This window comes from Hevea brasiliensis, chromosome 10 (assembly GCF_030052815.1).
Source record: "Hevea brasiliensis isolate MT/VB/25A 57/8 chromosome 10, ASM3005281v1, whole genome shotgun sequence".
NCBI classification, from domain to species: domain Eukaryota; kingdom Viridiplantae; phylum Streptophyta; class Magnoliopsida; order Malpighiales; family Euphorbiaceae; genus Hevea; species Hevea brasiliensis.
The window spans coordinates 90,748,026-90,764,886 of record NC_079502.1 but is presented as its reverse complement, the minus strand read 5'-3'; the positions used below and the strand labels follow the sequence as shown (position 1 = coordinate 90,764,886).

At 32.8% G+C, this 16,861-nt stretch overlaps 3 protein-coding genes across 4 annotated transcripts; 2 read left to right on the top strand and 1 right to left on the bottom strand.

Moving 5' to 3' along the window:
• The first annotated feature begins 5,317 nt into the window (after positions 1–5,317).
• On the top strand, positions 5,318–9,713 carry LOC110641252 (receptor-like cytosolic serine/threonine-protein kinase RBK1). 2 transcript variants are annotated; one of them, XM_058154368.1, is made up of 9 exons: positions 5,318–5,429; positions 5,551–5,857; positions 6,098–6,523; positions 8,002–8,259; positions 8,349–8,503; positions 8,608–8,687; positions 8,783–8,918; positions 9,111–9,260; positions 9,353–9,713. In XM_058154368.1, exons 2-9 carry the CDS (start codon positions 5,845–5,847, stop codon positions 9,509–9,511), a joined length of 1,377 nt encoding a protein of 458 aa, XP_058010351.1. In that variant the 5' UTR covers positions 5,318–5,429; positions 5,551–5,844; the 3' UTR covers positions 9,512–9,713. The 2 variants fall into 2 exon arrangements, with proteins under 2 accessions (XP_058010351.1, XP_058010352.1); XM_058154369.1 differs by lacking the exon at positions 5,318–5,429 and having other exon boundaries at positions 5,520–5,670.
• A 586-nt stretch (positions 9,714–10,299) lies between these two features.
• On the top strand, positions 10,300–11,330 carry LOC110641275 (uncharacterized). Its single transcript, XM_021792941.2, has one exon. The coding sequence runs from the start codon at positions 10,506–10,508 to the stop codon at positions 11,145–11,147; it is 642 nt and encodes a 213-aa protein (XP_021648633.2). The 5' UTR covers positions 10,300–10,505; the 3' UTR covers positions 11,148–11,330.
• Positions 11,331–11,421: 91 nt separating this feature from the next.
• LOC110641274 (AP2-like ethylene-responsive transcription factor AIL6) lies at positions 11,422–16,658 on the bottom strand. Its single transcript, XM_021792940.2, has 9 exons — positions 15,865–16,658; positions 14,807–15,338; positions 14,476–14,558; positions 13,347–13,355; positions 13,158–13,246; positions 12,980–13,053; positions 12,842–12,892; positions 12,675–12,751; positions 11,422–12,161 (listed from the first exon to the last, which is right to left on the bottom strand). The coding sequence occupies exons 1-9, from the start codon at positions 16,001–16,003 to the stop codon at positions 11,719–11,721; spliced, it is 1,497 nt and encodes a 498-aa protein (XP_021648632.1). The 5' UTR covers positions 16,004–16,658; the 3' UTR covers positions 11,422–11,718.
• Between the last annotated feature and the right edge of the window lie 203 nt (positions 16,659–16,861).

Sequence of the window (16,861 nt, the reverse complement as noted above, 5' to 3'; positions counted from 1 at the left end):
TTGTAAAAAAAAATCTAAAAATTTAATAGTGTATATTGCCATTGAATATGATGATAGAGAAATTTGGGGTTGTAAAGCATTTAAAAAAGGGGATTTAAAGGAGGAAGACTATAGGAAAAAAAAAAAAAAACACTGAAATGGCATATCTTTTAGAAAAAGGAGGTCAGAGAGAATTCAGCTAAACGCACTCCTCTAACTGAAGTGACTTTGGTGTGGTTGGTGAGTGAGTTTTGGTGATGGGTGTTTACGTTATCTAAACAAGTTCCAGAGTCGCATTAACAGGATTAGTTCGCCCACTTAATCATATATCTAGCCAATCACCTCACCTTTTACTTTCCCTTTTCTTCTTTGTTTTTTAGTTCTCATGCTTTGGGATCGTGACGTCTTCAAAATCACAATTATCTTCTTGTTTCACCGCTGCTCATCTTTACTTTTTTACATGCTGCTCCTTGCAAGGTCAGTGTTTTTTTTTTTTAAGAAAAATAAAAATAAATCGTTGTTAAAACTTTAATCATTTTAATCGATTTTTTTTATATAATTCATATATATATTCTTTATATTTAATATAGAATTCTGAAAAATTATTTCTCTAGACATGCCTCAAAATAAAACCTCAACAAGTAGACATCCACACATTGATCCTAGGCTAAGGTTTTTTTTTTTTTTTCTTTCATCAGAGAAACACACACAAAATGTCAATTTTCAGAATCTTTATATTATTTCCTTCCCTTTCCCTTTTAAAATAGTAATTTAGATATTAATTTACTAATATACTGCTATTAATATTCATTAAAAAGATAAATTTTAGTAATATGAATAATTTAACTATATGTGTTGATGTATAATTTTTAATAGAGCAATATGTGTTGATGTATATTAGGAAAAGATTAGATAAAATTTAATTTTTTAACTATATTAACTATATTCTCTTAATCTATATGTGAAAATATATACAAAATTATTTTTGTGAGACGAAGAAAATATATATTTTTGATCAAAATGTTTATAAGAAGGTGTTCTTGTAGGGATAATGAATAACTAATTTTAAATGTTTTGAGGACAATTTAATTATTGACCTTCTATTCATTTTTATCTGTCGTTTAAGATTTTTGTATACTGATTAAGAAAGTAATTCAATCAACTACATTATAATAAAATACTCTTTAATTTGACAAAAGTACCTCTTACCCATCTAATTAAGAGAGAGATAATAAAATGAGTTCTAAGAAATTGTAAGAATAATTATTATACTTTATAGAAATAATGATAAAATAAGAAAAAAATTAATTACTACTTATTAATTTTCTTAAAGCGACAGATAATTTTAAATAAAACTATTTTAAAAGCGACAAAAAAAAATAACAAAGGGAGTATTAGTTTCATGACAATGTGAAGTTATCTATTATTAATAAAAATTACTAAAATTAATTTTTTTTTCTAAATGTTGTAAGAGTTTTATTTTAACCATTAATCTAAATATAATGAGACACTAAAAATATTTAAAATTTGATAGTAAGAAATTATTTTTATCATTATTTAAAAAAAATTCAATATACCATACTCAAATGTTGTATCAAATATAGGTAGATTTTTATTTAAACACATATAAAGCAGATTTATATTTGAATATATAAAAGCAAACATGATATATATGCAAGGGTAGGTTTTTTGAAGTTGATAAAGATTGATTCCTAATGCCTAAAATATGAGGCACATAGGAAGCAAAGCAAAACCCCCTCTTGGCTAATGCCTTAGAATTCAAAACTCACATTATATATATATATATATATATATATATATATATATATATATATATATATATATATATATATGCTTGTTGGCCTAAACGACTAAATTTGGGGTTTGATATGGGTCAGCTAAAGCCAACTGCTTGTCTCGTGTACTACTTCCTTTCTTCTTGTAATTACTCTCTTTACTCACCCTCCCAAGCTTTAGGGATTTGGCCTTTTTTGGGCGTTGGGTATTAGGTCAAAAAAATTTTCCCTAATCACTTTTACTTGATAACTTTGATAACTTTGGATTTGTTTGTTTTTCTTTAAAAAAAAAAAATTTAAGGGTAAGAGGAGTATTTTCATCTTAAGGTCAAGGAGAACTACAGATTATTCATATCTACCCCAAATTGATTTTTTTTTTTTTGCTTTTTTGTTAATTTTTTTTAATAAACTTATAAATTTATGTCCAATTGGAACTTATATGAATTTATCTCCTTAGATCTATATCCATTAAGAACAAATATGAAGTTTTTCTTCCCAATGTTGAGGTTTTATTCTCTCATTTATGGGATCTACCTTGTTTTCTGTCCCTTAATGGCGTTTGTTTGTTTCTTGTTGTATTTATTGATTTTTTTTAATAGTTCGAAACATAGTGTGAATCGTTGATTCTTTTTTGTTAGAAACTTTAAATCTTTAAATACAAATAATGATATTTTATTAATGGAACCTGATAGTGCAATTTATTTTTCCATTGACATTTGATGGTTTAAATTCTTATGGATACTAAGTTCCCAAAAAGACAATATTGTAAAAGGTTTTTGCGATAATCTAAAATGAAAACAGACTAGTTATTTTTCTTTGTTCAATCATCTTTGAAAAGAAATTTTCAATTTTTTATATTTATATTTTTTTTATAAAAAAGATTATGTTGCAGTTTTATAATGAAAAATTTCTATCTAAAAAAATTAAATAAAAAATATTTATTTTGTCATCAATAATAGAGTAGGTAATAAGAGATTTAGAATATTTTAACGATTAAAAATTTAAATCCTATTTATTATGGCATAAGATTGAGATATATTTATGTCATATAGTTCTATTTATAAAAATACATCAAATTATCACCTTGATATATATTTACAGTAAGAATTTTTAAAATTGATGTGAATTCAATCAGCATTATATTGATGTGAATTCAATCAGCATTATATTTTCTCATAAGTATATGAAATGGCTAAAAAAATAAATAAATTTTAAAAAATTTATTTACAAAATTCAAAAAAAAAATCTAACAATATAAAACAGTGCTTTTACCAATTTTTGGGAATAGTTTCATCGTTTTAGCAAAAAGATTAGAACACAATCAGTAATAGTTGGAATCATTTTATTATTATTATTATTTTAACATGGTGCATGTAAAGAATGTATTAGATAAATAGAAAAATTAACAAGTGAATATAAGTAGATGGGTTGTAACATTAACTTGATTAGTCATTTTGATATGTAAAGTAATTCAATCACTTATATAAATCCAAAATAAAAATGAATTAATACGTAATTATTTGTTAGCACTATCTCCTAATTTATCAGAACATGTGTTGAATATTATGTAATTTTGTGTTTAAATATTATAATTTTCATAAATTTATGTATTTAATAAAAAAAAAAGTTAAATATTCAATAAGTTAATCCAAATATATTATGCAAATATGCTTTTGATTATTGAAGATTGGTTATCCTTCATATATCTGCTGATTTGAGCTAAGATTGTACAATTTACTTATTTGGCTGAGAAAAAAAAAAGATAAACATTTTCAAAAGAAGAAAAAAAAATATTAGAGTTTCTTTTGTAAATTGAAAGCCAATTTTGATGAAACAAGTATTGATTTTGGTCCTGCACAAGCAAATCATTAGCTATTATGATTAAAAAGACTAATGAAGAAGTGCTACTATGGGTAATTATTAATATTTGAAAATTTTAATAGTTTCACTTTTTAAAAAACTTCTAAATTAATAATAAAGAAAAGTATATACCTAATATAAACTCATCTAAAAATAAATTTAATAATTATTTGATTAAATATTCAAATCGAGATTTATATAAAATTAATTAAAAAATATATAATAAATATATAAATTTAAATATAAATATTTAATTTAACTACTATTAAATTTATTCTCTTATAAGTTCGAGTTTTTCATAATCATACATTCAACATTTGAACCATGTTGAAGTCAAAAAGCCTACAATTAATATCCATTATTGCTTTTTTTCTTATGGTGCATGCTTTGTGTTAAACCTTTACTTACTTGAATATGTAAGTCTTACTAATTTTTACATGAATATTATCATACATATTATATTGTAGATTCACAATAAATTAAATTTATGTAAGAATTTATCTCAAATTTAATATTTATTTTTTATTTATGATTAGCATTTAAACCGCTCGATAATTTTGAATTAGTAATATCTTAATAATTAATTCAGTTAGATTAAAACAGATATATATTGATAAAATGTTTATCTAAATACCTAAATTTACATAAACTCTATAGAAGTTTTAGCTTGAATGTGCCACTAGTTTAATTAGTATACATATATATTGGCAAAATCCAATGGTTTCTTATTTATGCCTTAGGGTGTATTTTAATACAATTTCATTAAATAATTGGATATTAAACATAATTTTCAAAAATATTTGGGTATAATAATAAACAAGCAAAAATATTTGAAATCAAATTGAAATTATTTTAAACATTAGGGATTGTAGTGTTACTAACAATTTTAGGAAAGTGAAAGTTTTTAATTAAGGAAATATAAAAACTATTTATCCTAATAAAAAATTTAGTTTTTAAATTGGTTTATAATGGATTTTTCAATTAAAAAAATATTTTTTAAAGTTTTTAATTTTCACAATTACTGCAAGCCATAAAATTACAAAAAAATTAAGGATGACAATGAATTGAGTATTTGTGACAATGAATTGAGTATTTGTGAGTATTCGACTTGACTGAACTCTGATAAAACAGATTTGGATAGTACTTAATCGGTTTTTGATGAATTTAAATTTGAAAAAAAATAGTAATATTCAGAATGGATTCAGATTATACATATTAGATATCCGTTACTCGAATTTATTTATATAAATATTTAATTAAATATAAATATATTTTTTTTATGATAATATTTATAAATTTTATATTTTTATTTTAAATAAAGTAAAATTTAAATATTTTATAAAAATTATTAAGCTTTAAAATATAAATTATTAATAAAAATAAATTTATATATATAATTATTAATTAAAAAATATAAATTAAATATATTTAAATATTTTTTAAATAATAATTATTATATTTATGATGAGTTTAAGTGATTAATAATAAATTTAATTAAATTTAAAATAAATTTAAATTTTAATAATATTAATTAAATTTTAATAAAAATTTTGATAAAATTATAACAAACGTTCGTCGCTAAATCATTTGCGCTATCTTTCGGGGGATAAAAAAAAAAATCTCGTAGTTCTAACAGGTACCGTACAGATTGAAGCAATTAGCCCTTTTCCGTAATACCCAATCGATCTCGTACCCGCCAGTTCGTTTATGTCCCTCCATTCTTCTTCTTTTCAAGCGCCAGTCGCGGCAAATATCGCGACCCAAAAGATAAACGGCCATGATTTTATCGCCATAGTAATTGATTTTCCTTCCTTTCTTTCCTTATTTTTCAATTTTAAAAAAAAAAAATAATATGAGTTAATATAATAAGCCCATCTATGGAAGAGTAACGGAAAGTTGTATAAATATGGCACAGGTTCCAATCATCCTCAAGCTGGTTTTAGCTCTCTCTCCCTTCCTCTGTTCAAGAATAACCAACTTCTAAAGATATACCATTCTTGGAGCTCCCCTCATCTCTCTCTGTCTCTCTATCCGTGTATTTATCTGGCTCTCTTTTTTTCTGTTTCTCTCTTGGTTACTCTGTTTATACTATGTAGGAACTTGGATTCCTAGTTTTCTTTGTTTCTGGGTATTTGATATCATTTTCATTCAAGGAACTTTCTTTCTTTGATTTAAGTTTAAGATATCAAACACCCAGAAATTTTAGCCAATGGCTATGGAAGGTAAACCGCTTTTTTTTTTTTTTTTCTAGTTTTTGGTTTGTTTAGTTGCTGAGACAAGGAAGGGAAAAGAAAAATGAAAAAAAAAAAATTGTAGTTTTCCCTCATCCTGTATCTTTCCCTTTTCTCCTTGCTTGTCTATGGCTCAGCTGTAGTCATAAAAGGAAAAAAAAAAAAGGTGGTTAGGAAAAAAAAAAGATGGTTGTTTTCTTTTCCATCACTGAAATGAATTGTTGTTTACAGAAGAAGAAATCCGGGAAATCCCAGAAATGGAAATACAGAGTGACGAGAAAAAGAGAGACTTCATCCTTGATGAACCCTCACCAAGAGGTGTATTGGAGATTCCTATTTTAAGTCCGTGCTCTGATCACAGCGGCAGCAGTAGCTCAAATTCTACCGAGAAATTAGTCCCTGAACGAGAGGGTAATTTGTTACAATGGAAGAGCATGCTTGATTCGTTTAGGAAGAAATCCATGAGAAGGTTTTCTGTGATTCCATTGCTCAACAACTATGATATTATTGCTAAGAGGAATTTGAAAAGGAAATTGACTAGAATGCAGAATTCCCCTCATGTGGTGATTGATTGGGAAGGCATGCCAATTCCTAAACCATCCTGGAGAAATTTTGATTATGCAGAACTTGAGGCTGCAACTGATAATTTCAGTTCTGGTAAGAATTTCTCACTTAAAAATTGTTCCCTTCTTTCTAATATTTTCTGCATTTCTGTTCTCTTATTCGTCTCCTTTTTCTCTGTACTCTTGGTTTAAAGGAAGATAGAAAGGTCAGGAAGGCATCAAACAGTTTCATTTTTCAGCTTATGGGTAAATACTAAATATTTATTGTTGAAAATTAGGAACTCTGCAGTGTGAATCATCAAACTAACAGGGTACAGGGTAAATGCTAAATAGTTATTGTTGAGAATACAAGTTGGATTTGGCTTTTGCAACACTTTATAACTGCTCTGATCAAACTGACAGGGTTATAAGCTAAACTTCACTTGAAATTGAGAGAGCTCCTCTCACCATGATTTGGTTTACCAATACTTAAATGCCCTTTAATTTTTATTTTTTTAATTTTTAATTTTTTTACTTTTTTCTTTTACAATGCCATGTGGACTAATTTCCTCAAGTGATATTCCAAACAGTTATGTTTAATTTCTGCTTCCCCAGTCTTGTCATGTCGTAATTCTTCTTAGTTTATCAATGGAGGTCATTTTCATAGTTTAATACTTTTGTCTCATTAAAGTTTCCAACTACAAGTTTGAAATTTCGAAAGAGTGAGCATCCAAATTCCAAAACCTAGCAGTCAATGCCGCCTGCAAATGTTAGGAGACTGTGTTGACTTATTTTTATTTAGGAGGAATTAGGAGAGTTATGGTGGGACCAAACTTATTAAGAACTCTGCCTGCCATGAAAAACCCAAGTTTTTATTCGTAACTTTCAGTAGCCATCCACTTCAAGGCCTTGGCCTAGCTGACTATAGCTCTGAGTTAATAAAACTGGGGTGGTTTGTCAGTGTTCATCCAGAGCAATTTTTAGATATATTTTAGTTCATTGAAGAGGGATTTAAGTACCATTTATATTAGCTGACAATGACATGTTTTTTTGGGTTTTCTATGCTGCTGTTTGGCCTAAGATATTAAATTCTAGTCCAATCTGTGAGTTGCAAATGCTTATAATAATGTTTTGATCCCTTGGTTTATATATGTACCCTCTCAAATGACATATACATAACTAATTGTTTTATTATAAAACTAAACTTCAGGTCTAATGTAATGAGCTACTGTCTAACCTGGCTTTGCCAAGTGAGTGAGTGGCTGAAGGCATATATCACTCAACTGGCAGAATCAGATTTGAGTCATCACTCTCTCATTCCCTACTCAAACAAAATAATGTTGAGCTACTACTGAATTTTTAGCATTGTTAATCAATTGTGGCTTCTAAACATCACAACTTGTCAGTAACTCATATATTACTAAGAATTAGTTAATCCAACATATTTATGCAGCCGATTTTATGAATATCGCAATGATCTGATCAGATGGTTTGATGTTTCACTGAAAAAAGATGCACTTTACATTATATTGCTTGCCTTTTCCCATTGTTTTTATTTTGTTATGCTTCTAATTACACATCAAAAATTCGTAGAGAATTTGATTGGAAAGGGTGGCCACGCAAAAGTGTACAAGGGGTGTTTGTCTGATGGTCAAGTTGTAGCTGTGAAGAAGATAGTCAAGACTGAAAAGGAAGAACAGGGTAGAATTGGCGATTTTTTATCTGAGCTTGGGATTATTGCACACATAAACCATCCCAATGCTGCTAAATTGCTTGGTTTCAGCATCGATGGCGGTTTGCATCTTGTCCTCGAATATTTACCACATGGCAGCCTTGCTTCCATTCTCCATGGTGCTGCGTCTAACTCCTATTTTATTCGTCTCTTGAACATAAATATATATTAGTTCTGTTGCTAATAACTGAGACATTCAATGTTTCAGGTGGAGGAGAATGTCTAGATTGGAAGAAAAGGTTTCAGGTATCTATAGGAATAGCAGAAGGATTGCTGTACCTGCATCACGATTGCCAAAGACGGATTATCCATAGAGACATCAAAGCCTCTAACATATTGCTTGGTGAAGATTATGAAGCTCAGGTCAGTTTTCAATTCAAAGAATGTTAAATATCATCTCCATGTATATTTTAGAGTATGTTTTCAAATGAACATATATAATCTCTCAATTTTGTTTATCTTTGCAGATTTCTGATTTTGGACTGGCAAAGTGGCTTCCAGAAAATTGGGTTCACCATGTTGTCTTTCCCATTGAGGGCACATTCGGGTTAGTCTTACAGCTTCAGAAAAATGTCTTTTTCATCTCTCTTATCTAAATGTTCTTCTTGATTTGGACTAATGGAAACTTAAAATGGGTTTCAGGTATTTGGCTCCAGAGTATTTTATGCATGGGATAGTTGATGAGAAGACTGATGTATTTGCTTATGGGGTTCTATTACTAGAGATAATAACAGGTCGCCATGCCGTTGATTCGAGTAGACAAAGCCTTGTGATGTGGGTAAGATCTGCTTTTGCTTCCATTATTGTTCATGGAAATCCAAGTGATTTCAAACTTCAAGTAAAAGCTTCATGTTTTTATACATTTTATGTCCACAAACAGGTTAATTTGTTAGCTCTTGGATTTAACTCCTGGGTTTTATAGCCATTTGTTCATGAAAACACTGACAAACTTTGCTGCTTCTCTGCACAGGCAAAACCACTGTTACAGGAAAACAATGCTAAAGAATTAGCTGATCTGCGATTAGGTAACGATTATGATCCGGCTGAAATGAAGCGTGCCATGTTAACAGCTTCAATGTGCATCAACCACCTACCATCTATGCGTCCGCACATGAATCGGGTATGAAATTTGTTTGTTCTCTCTTCTATTAAATGATAATTCATTAATAAGAAGCAGAATTCACATCTAAAAGTAATGTTTCACAAGTTCAGGTTGTGCAGTTATTGAAGGGTAAGGAAGCACCAATAGATTTGAAGCAAAAGACTAATGCAGGGAGGGCTGTGATTTTGGATGGTTGTGATATACAAGATTATACTTGCACCAGTTACCTCAATGACCTCAATCGTCATATGCAACTTGTGATGGAGTAGTGTTTTATTTGATACACTTAGGAGGAGCTACTGCTGTTTCTGCTGCTTTAGTTTTCCACTGTGTTTTTGAGGAAAAAAATGTTCGAATTTCCGTTTTCTTCGTGAGTGGAGAAATCAACATTTTTCTCCTTCAGGATTTTCTCCCGATGGGTTGTTTGACATGAAATCATATTGAACAGTAATGAAGAGTAATCACAATACACAGATACAGAAAATCAATCAATACATAAAAATTCTCAAGCAAATAGTCAAACAGAGGGAAGTGCTCACCTGCATTTCTGATCTCATTCAATCAACAGATGAAATTTAAAAAAAATTATTATATCAAATAATTTTATATCTATAATTTATAAAATGAGTTATTAAATTAACATTTAGGATTTTTTTTTTTTTGTCAAAGGAGGAGAATACACACGGGTCAGAGACAGAACTGAACCGATGTTAAAATCATAGTAATTTTAACAGTTTTTAATCCTGTATAATCCATACACGCACGCCCTCACCACAATGTGAGATTCCAAAGAATCAACTTCTAAGTACATCCATGAACTTGCAGACCTCAATCAAGGCTATCATTGTGGACTCTCACCTCTCTTGTATTTTCACCCAGATGGTTACTTTTTTTTTTTTTTTTGGTCAAAGAAAGAACACACATATAGGTCAGAGATAGAATTGGACCGCTGTTAAAATCATGATAATATTAATAGAATTTTTGGTCATATATAACTCACACACACAACTTTACCAAATGTGAGATCCGAAGAAGCCAACATTTAGGAATTTAACCCCATTAAAAATAAGTTGTATTATGTATTTTGGCTTGCCAATTCTAACATTGGGCAGGATGAGATCAGGCCTACAGGTAACCAAAGCCAGCCCAGCCCAATAAAAAATCAGATGGGTACGTGAAAGCTGGAAGTGCCACAACCCACTCGGCTTTCCGGTTGCTCAATTCTGCTATTCTGGGGATAGAAGAAGCTCTCCCCCCAAATCAATGGCATTCATAGATGCTGCAATTCAAGTGCTTATTCTCATATTTGCCGTTGCCATGTTCATAGCCATCCAATATTTCCCCAAACAAGCCCTAACCAAGCTTCGCACCAAGAACAGAGCCTCCTTGCAGTCCAATCGCCACTTCATCCAAGGTACTCACTTCTTAGCCAAAGCCAAATCCACATCTCATAAATCCCAATCTCTAAGCCTAGCCAAAAACGCACTCCTTGAAGCCGAAACTGCAATCTCTCTCTCTCCCAGAGATCCCGCGCCTCTACTCCTCAAGGCTCTAGCTCTCGATCTCATGGGTCACAAGGGATCTGCCCTGAAAGCTCTCGAGTCGGCGCTGTCTTCGCCGCGTGTGAAGTCGTTGGAGGGGAGAGAGCGTGGGGATGCGTTGATCAAGAGGGCCGAGTTAAAGATGGCTGTGAATCGGAGACGGCGAGTTGACTCGGCTATTGACGATTTAAAGGAGGGTGTGAAGCTGAGTGGTGAAGGAGAAAGAGCGCTTTGTTTGTTGGGCCAGTGTTACGAGTGGAAAGGAATGAGGGAGGATGCTAAATGGGCTTTTGGGGAGGCCCTAAAGGTCCAACCCGGGTCCGTTGAGGCTCGCAATGGCTTAGACCGGCTGGGCTTGCAATGATGTAGGTTTTTAGTAACACTTGCTCATGTACTACGTTTAGCAACTCGAGGGAAAATTGTCATCAGATTTCATGAATTAGTGAAAGAATCAATGCATTAATATATTTATGCATTAGACAAATTCTGTAATTAGCTATAAGAAACTCTTGGGGAAGTCTATCAGATTTCTATTTCATTATCATTAGATTTCTATCTCATGAAATTAATGAACAGTCAATGATCAAATACATTCACGCATTAGACAAATTCTGTTACCTGCTCCAAGACTAGCAAAATTGGAGAATAATCTTGAAAACCTTTCCGCAAGTATTTGGATGCTCCATCATTCAACACATATTTAAGACAAGTTAGTTACAAAATCCAGCATCATACTGCAACTAGGACCTTATCCATTAAAACAAAATAGAAGAAAAAGGAAAAACCTACTCGCTTTTCTTTCCTACTCCTGCCAAGGTTAGCTAAGAGTTACATTCAGGTAGAACAGTCAGCAATATTTGTCAGCTAGGAAGATAACTTCGACTCGGCCAGCTGCCACATGTTAGCTGCTTTTTCTTAAGTCAAAACTGCTTTGGTCAATAAGATTGATGAGGCCATATAAAAAACTCAGCTGCAGCTGTTTGTGGCAATAAAGTCATCGGACTCGCCATCGATGAGGCGGAGCCGGAAGAATCAGTCCCACCAAAGTTGTTAGCAGATTGAAGGTGGTGGAAAAGGTTGTGATGATAGACTGTTGTGTTTTCATAAGGAATACCACAAGGGATAGTAGATACAGGCGCCATAGAAGCAAAACTGATATTATTGCTGCTACTCTGAGGCTGCTGTTCATGGTTCAGTGTCGGTTTCTGCTCGGCTTCAAGCGAGAGCTTCAACCGCTTGGCTGCCCCACCAATGGGAAGAGCACTCTTCATGATAGCTTCCACATCATATCGGCTCATCTCGAAATTGGTCACTGCATTCATACCCCGAAACTTTATGGCTGCTATATCATATGCCTCAGCTGCTTCTTCTTCAGTGGCTGTTAACAGTTAAAGGTCGGGTATTTATTGATTCATAACGCTTTCCTCAGAATCCTTATAAATTATAAAGCTAATTAATGATCAAATGGAAGTTAACACATGTGCTAAGAGGAAAGCTAGCCATCGCCTCCGGTCACTTTTAACACTTGCCATATTATTGGTCCACATCATCTTTTTCTCAAATTTTTTTTCTTTTATTTATTATCACTAAAAGACAAATTAGAGTTTTTTTTTTTTTCTCTCCCATCACTTATTCACGTCTATCCATCATAACTATTAAAGGAAGATAAATGAGGTGGAGCGACAATACGACAAGCATTAAAAGTGACTATTATCAAAGATGGTGTCCAGCACTCCTCAACGTGCTAATGGACAAGCACAAAATTGTGCAAGTTTATACATCTATACATATTGCCTAATGTTTTCTTATCAATTAAACCAATTAGATTCAGAAATATTTTGAATTCAAGAGGGAAGGGTAGCATTCTAGCTAAGAGGAATCATATCCTTACCAAATGTGCCAAGGTATAGGTCTTTGTTTCCTGCAACACGACCTATTCTTGCCTGCCAACGACCCTGTTGATGGTGCCTGCAAATTTTTTATCACAAATGTATCAACGTCATTACTGGCTCGTATATGCAGCAAGGTTGAGATTAAAAGATAAACAAAAATACAAACCTTGTTACTCCTCTGTATATAGAGGCTCCCCTTGAAAACCCACTGCTCTTCCTATCAGTTTTCATAAGAAAGTTTAGTTGATGAATGAAGAAAATTTTAAGGGGGGAAAAAAATTGCAGAGTTGTTTGGGCAATATACCTCCTCAGCGAGGCAATGAATTCTTGTTTAGACACATATTTCATCTCCTCAAGTTCTTTAGTATAATGTGTAACCTGGGAGAGACATGCTGTCTTGCTTAGTAAAGCCTTAACATAGTTTCTCATGCAAATGCAAAGATCAACAAATAAATAGAAGTATCAAAGAAAATAAATATTACAGGGAAGTTGGTGGTTGCAGTGGGACCCCAATATTTCAGAGCTGCCAAATCATAAGCCCTGGCGGCCTTTTCTTCCTTATCATATCCACCTATATAAATTATACAAGATTCATCAACCAGATTCTTTCCCACATTCTTTTAGAGATCAATCCGTAAACAAAATAAACAAAATAAAGGAGATCAGCTTACCTAAGTATACTGTAGAGCAGATTCAAAATATTAAACGCCAGCCAGAATCCACGATCCCACGTTTTCATGCAAAATGGGAAAGAGAGAATTTTCAATAGGAGAAAAAAAAAAGGTGGTCAAAAATATCAGCCTGAATCCATCACTTAAAGGAGAAAATAAGAGGAGAACCATGTGATAGTCTATTAAGAAAGAGGCATTTACCCATTAAGAAAGAGGCATTTACCCATTAACTGCAGCATGCAGGACAAAAGTTTCTTTCTGTCTACTAATAATAATAATAATAATTATTATTATTATTATTAGCACACAGTTCCAATACCAAGAACTTCAACAACTCTTGGAATCTCTACTTTGTTCACTATATATGCATATTCACTAGAAGACCCTAAGGTACTATATACTGAGTGTGGAAGGAGCTAAAGTTTTAGACCATAATGCCAGCACCACTGCCAGCAAGTTTCGGCAATAATAATGGGTGGGCAATTTTAATATTGAGAGAGAGAGAGAGAGGCGCGGGGGGTTTAAAATTTTATCTTTGAGTTGAACGTGGGAGCACTGGTCAAACCTTGACACCCTCTAAAAAAAAAAAAAAAAAAAAAGGTAAAAAATCCATGGCTGACAGAAGATATCAGAGTTTCATTGATATCTGCAACGTCTGAGGCATGGTGGGGGTGTGGAAGTGGCCAGTAGGTCGGGTCAAACAAAACCTTGCAGTTGAGGGGAGGGACCCAGGTGAGGTAAGAGAAGGAAGAGTGAGGCCAAGTGTGAACAAAATTGGCGGCACATCTGATCAAATCAATCACATAATTGAAGGAAAAGAAAAGAAAATTAGAAGAAAAGCAACAGTAGACTGATTTTAAAAAGTACCATCCGCAGATGTATATACCAACATCAGTCTAACAAAAGACTGAAGATAATATCGGAAACAAGAAGCCAAAGGTGCTCTGATGCAAAAACCTCCTCCCACCCTACGAGATCCATTCTCTATTAGTCAATGCCTTCGATTGCATGCAAGTTTCTTTTCAGTGTTACAGTGCATCCATCTCTTAAACACAAAATTACAAAATATATGCTTTTCCCATTTGTATGTTAAATATAGTTTTGAAAGAAAGAGAGTGAAAGTTAGGACCTTGACGCCCTTTTCTTGCCTGACCCTCTCTCCTACAGCTGTTATCCCAAAGATGCGCTTCATATCTACCTGTCCATCTGTGTCTGCATCAATTTAATGGAAAAGAAATTTTTGAGAAGATTAGGAATTAGTCTTGTGACTGATTTTACACATTGATTTATGCTTTTTATTTATCCATTTCAAAAAAAAAAAAAAACACATGCGCCTATATTCACCAAGAAATCATAATTAAACCCCTACCATAATATATTCATTCGGGAAGATTGATCAACACATGAAATTAATAGATTAACAAAACAACCAGAAACAAAAGTAAGAAACAGTGGTGTACCTAGTGACTCCTCTGTAAATTGAAGTTCGTTGGCCAAAAGTATCGGCAATCTTTTTAGGGCAATCAGATTCAGCTGGAACAATAGCCTTCTCTTTGGAACTCTGATTATTAACCCCAAGTGACAACGCATTATTTGCACCGGTGCAATTAGAGAAACCCAATTCGTTTCCTGTCGATTCAATCGAGTGACCCACAAACTCACCGCCACCAAGCTGAGTCCGGGCTATTGAAGCCGAGTCATCTACCTCCGACCCCGAGTTAGTTGAAAAGGCTTGGAACCCAGCAATCGCCTTGAGATCTTGTTGGTCGCTGAAGTAAGCAGCAGAGCCCTGGTCATAGATGTGAGTCAGAGATGAGTCCTGAGTCTCTGTTTGGCTATTGTCTGAGTATCGAACAATTGATGATGAATCCCCAAGAAAGTCCTCGAGTTTTGGTGCTTCTTGGTGGTGGGTTTCTGGGTTTATAAAGCTTGTGAGGATAGCGGTCTCTGCCATTGTTGTAGCCCCTTGGGCTTCCTTGGAAATTCCCCAGCCTGTGAACAAGTGATAAGCGGGTTAATCCGATGACTCAGGAAAAGGAGTGATATCAAGTCAAGAGAGTTACATAAAGATTGTTTAGGTATAACTTGGATTTGAAGCTTAGATTTATGATTCCATGGGGTATCTTTCACAAGCAAATATTTTGAACAGTGCTATTGCAACTGTGTATTTTGATTGTTGGATACTCGGGTAACTCTCATGAATTGAACACGAGTATACACTTTCTTCCCTTTCCTTATCAATCAAAACAGTAAAGGAAAATTTGGGACTTGCTTGTTTTTAGTGAGATTTGAGTCGGCGAAATACATGTGTCTGGTGCAAGTGTGAGCTTGAACTAGTAACAGTAATAGGCAACTATCTCACTCGGCTGCTTATTATCTGTATCTTTTCTAGCACTTTCTCGGATATCAAACAGAAGTTAAAGCCTTCTCAGTACAGGTAAACAAACAAAAACAAAAGAGCAAGAGGGGAGATGAAGAAAAGAAGAAGGAAAACCAAGGCAATAGAGTAAGTTATTACCGTTATCATAGAAGTTTTCGATCAAATAGTGAGGAGAGGCAGTGGAGGTGCTCTCATAGGATAAGAACTGAGATTCAGATGACCTCAACATTTCCATCGGAGAGAGTGAAAAGGAAAGCCAGTTAGTAGCTGGTGCCATTATTTCCTTTACCCCTTTCTTAAGAATAGAAAATAAAAAACGATAACCCTGTATAACTAAACAAAACCCAACATTAAAAACAAAAATTTTCTCATGAAACAAACAAAAATAAAAAAAAAATAAAAAAAAAACCTCCAGAGGACCACCAACAAACTTTACCTTAATCCGTTACTTAAAAACTTCCTATTACAAATAAGAAAGAGCTACAACGATAATCACTAACCCAACTAGCAAAGTCAAAATAATTTTCCAAAAAACAATCAGGGATTTGTTTTCAAAAGATTGAAGAGCTAAGTTCTAGAAATACAGTGCACGGAAAACCCATTTGGGATTTTGTGCTTGAAAGATAACTCTTCGAATCGATGGAATGACCTACTCGAGAGAGCAAAGAAAGGGAGAGAATCTAGTACAAAGATGAAGAAGAAACGTAAGTCCCTGTGCACAAAACAGAGAAAAAGAGAGAAAAAATAAATTAGCAGGAGGTGTAGCTTAGATATAATGGCATAGCTGAGCGGTTTCTGCAGCCAACCGGCGTAAAACCAGAGATTTTTCTTCTTTATTTATTTAAATAAAAGATGAGAAATAAGAAATAATAATAAAAAAGGAGAAGAGAGGCGGTGACTTTTTAGCTCTGCGGAGAAGAAAATTTGTCTGAAACAACGTCGCGAAAGATCCGGGATGGCGGAAATTTGATAAATATAGGGTTCTCATCTCTATCTTTTTACGAAAATGACCTTGCCGTTTTAATGGTATTTAAAAATTCTTTTTTGTCGTGCTAACTGAACTTTACCCACATGTCCTGCATGCAGATTTCCACTTTTCATGCAATTGGATGGTAGTGGGTCGGATCTTTGTACT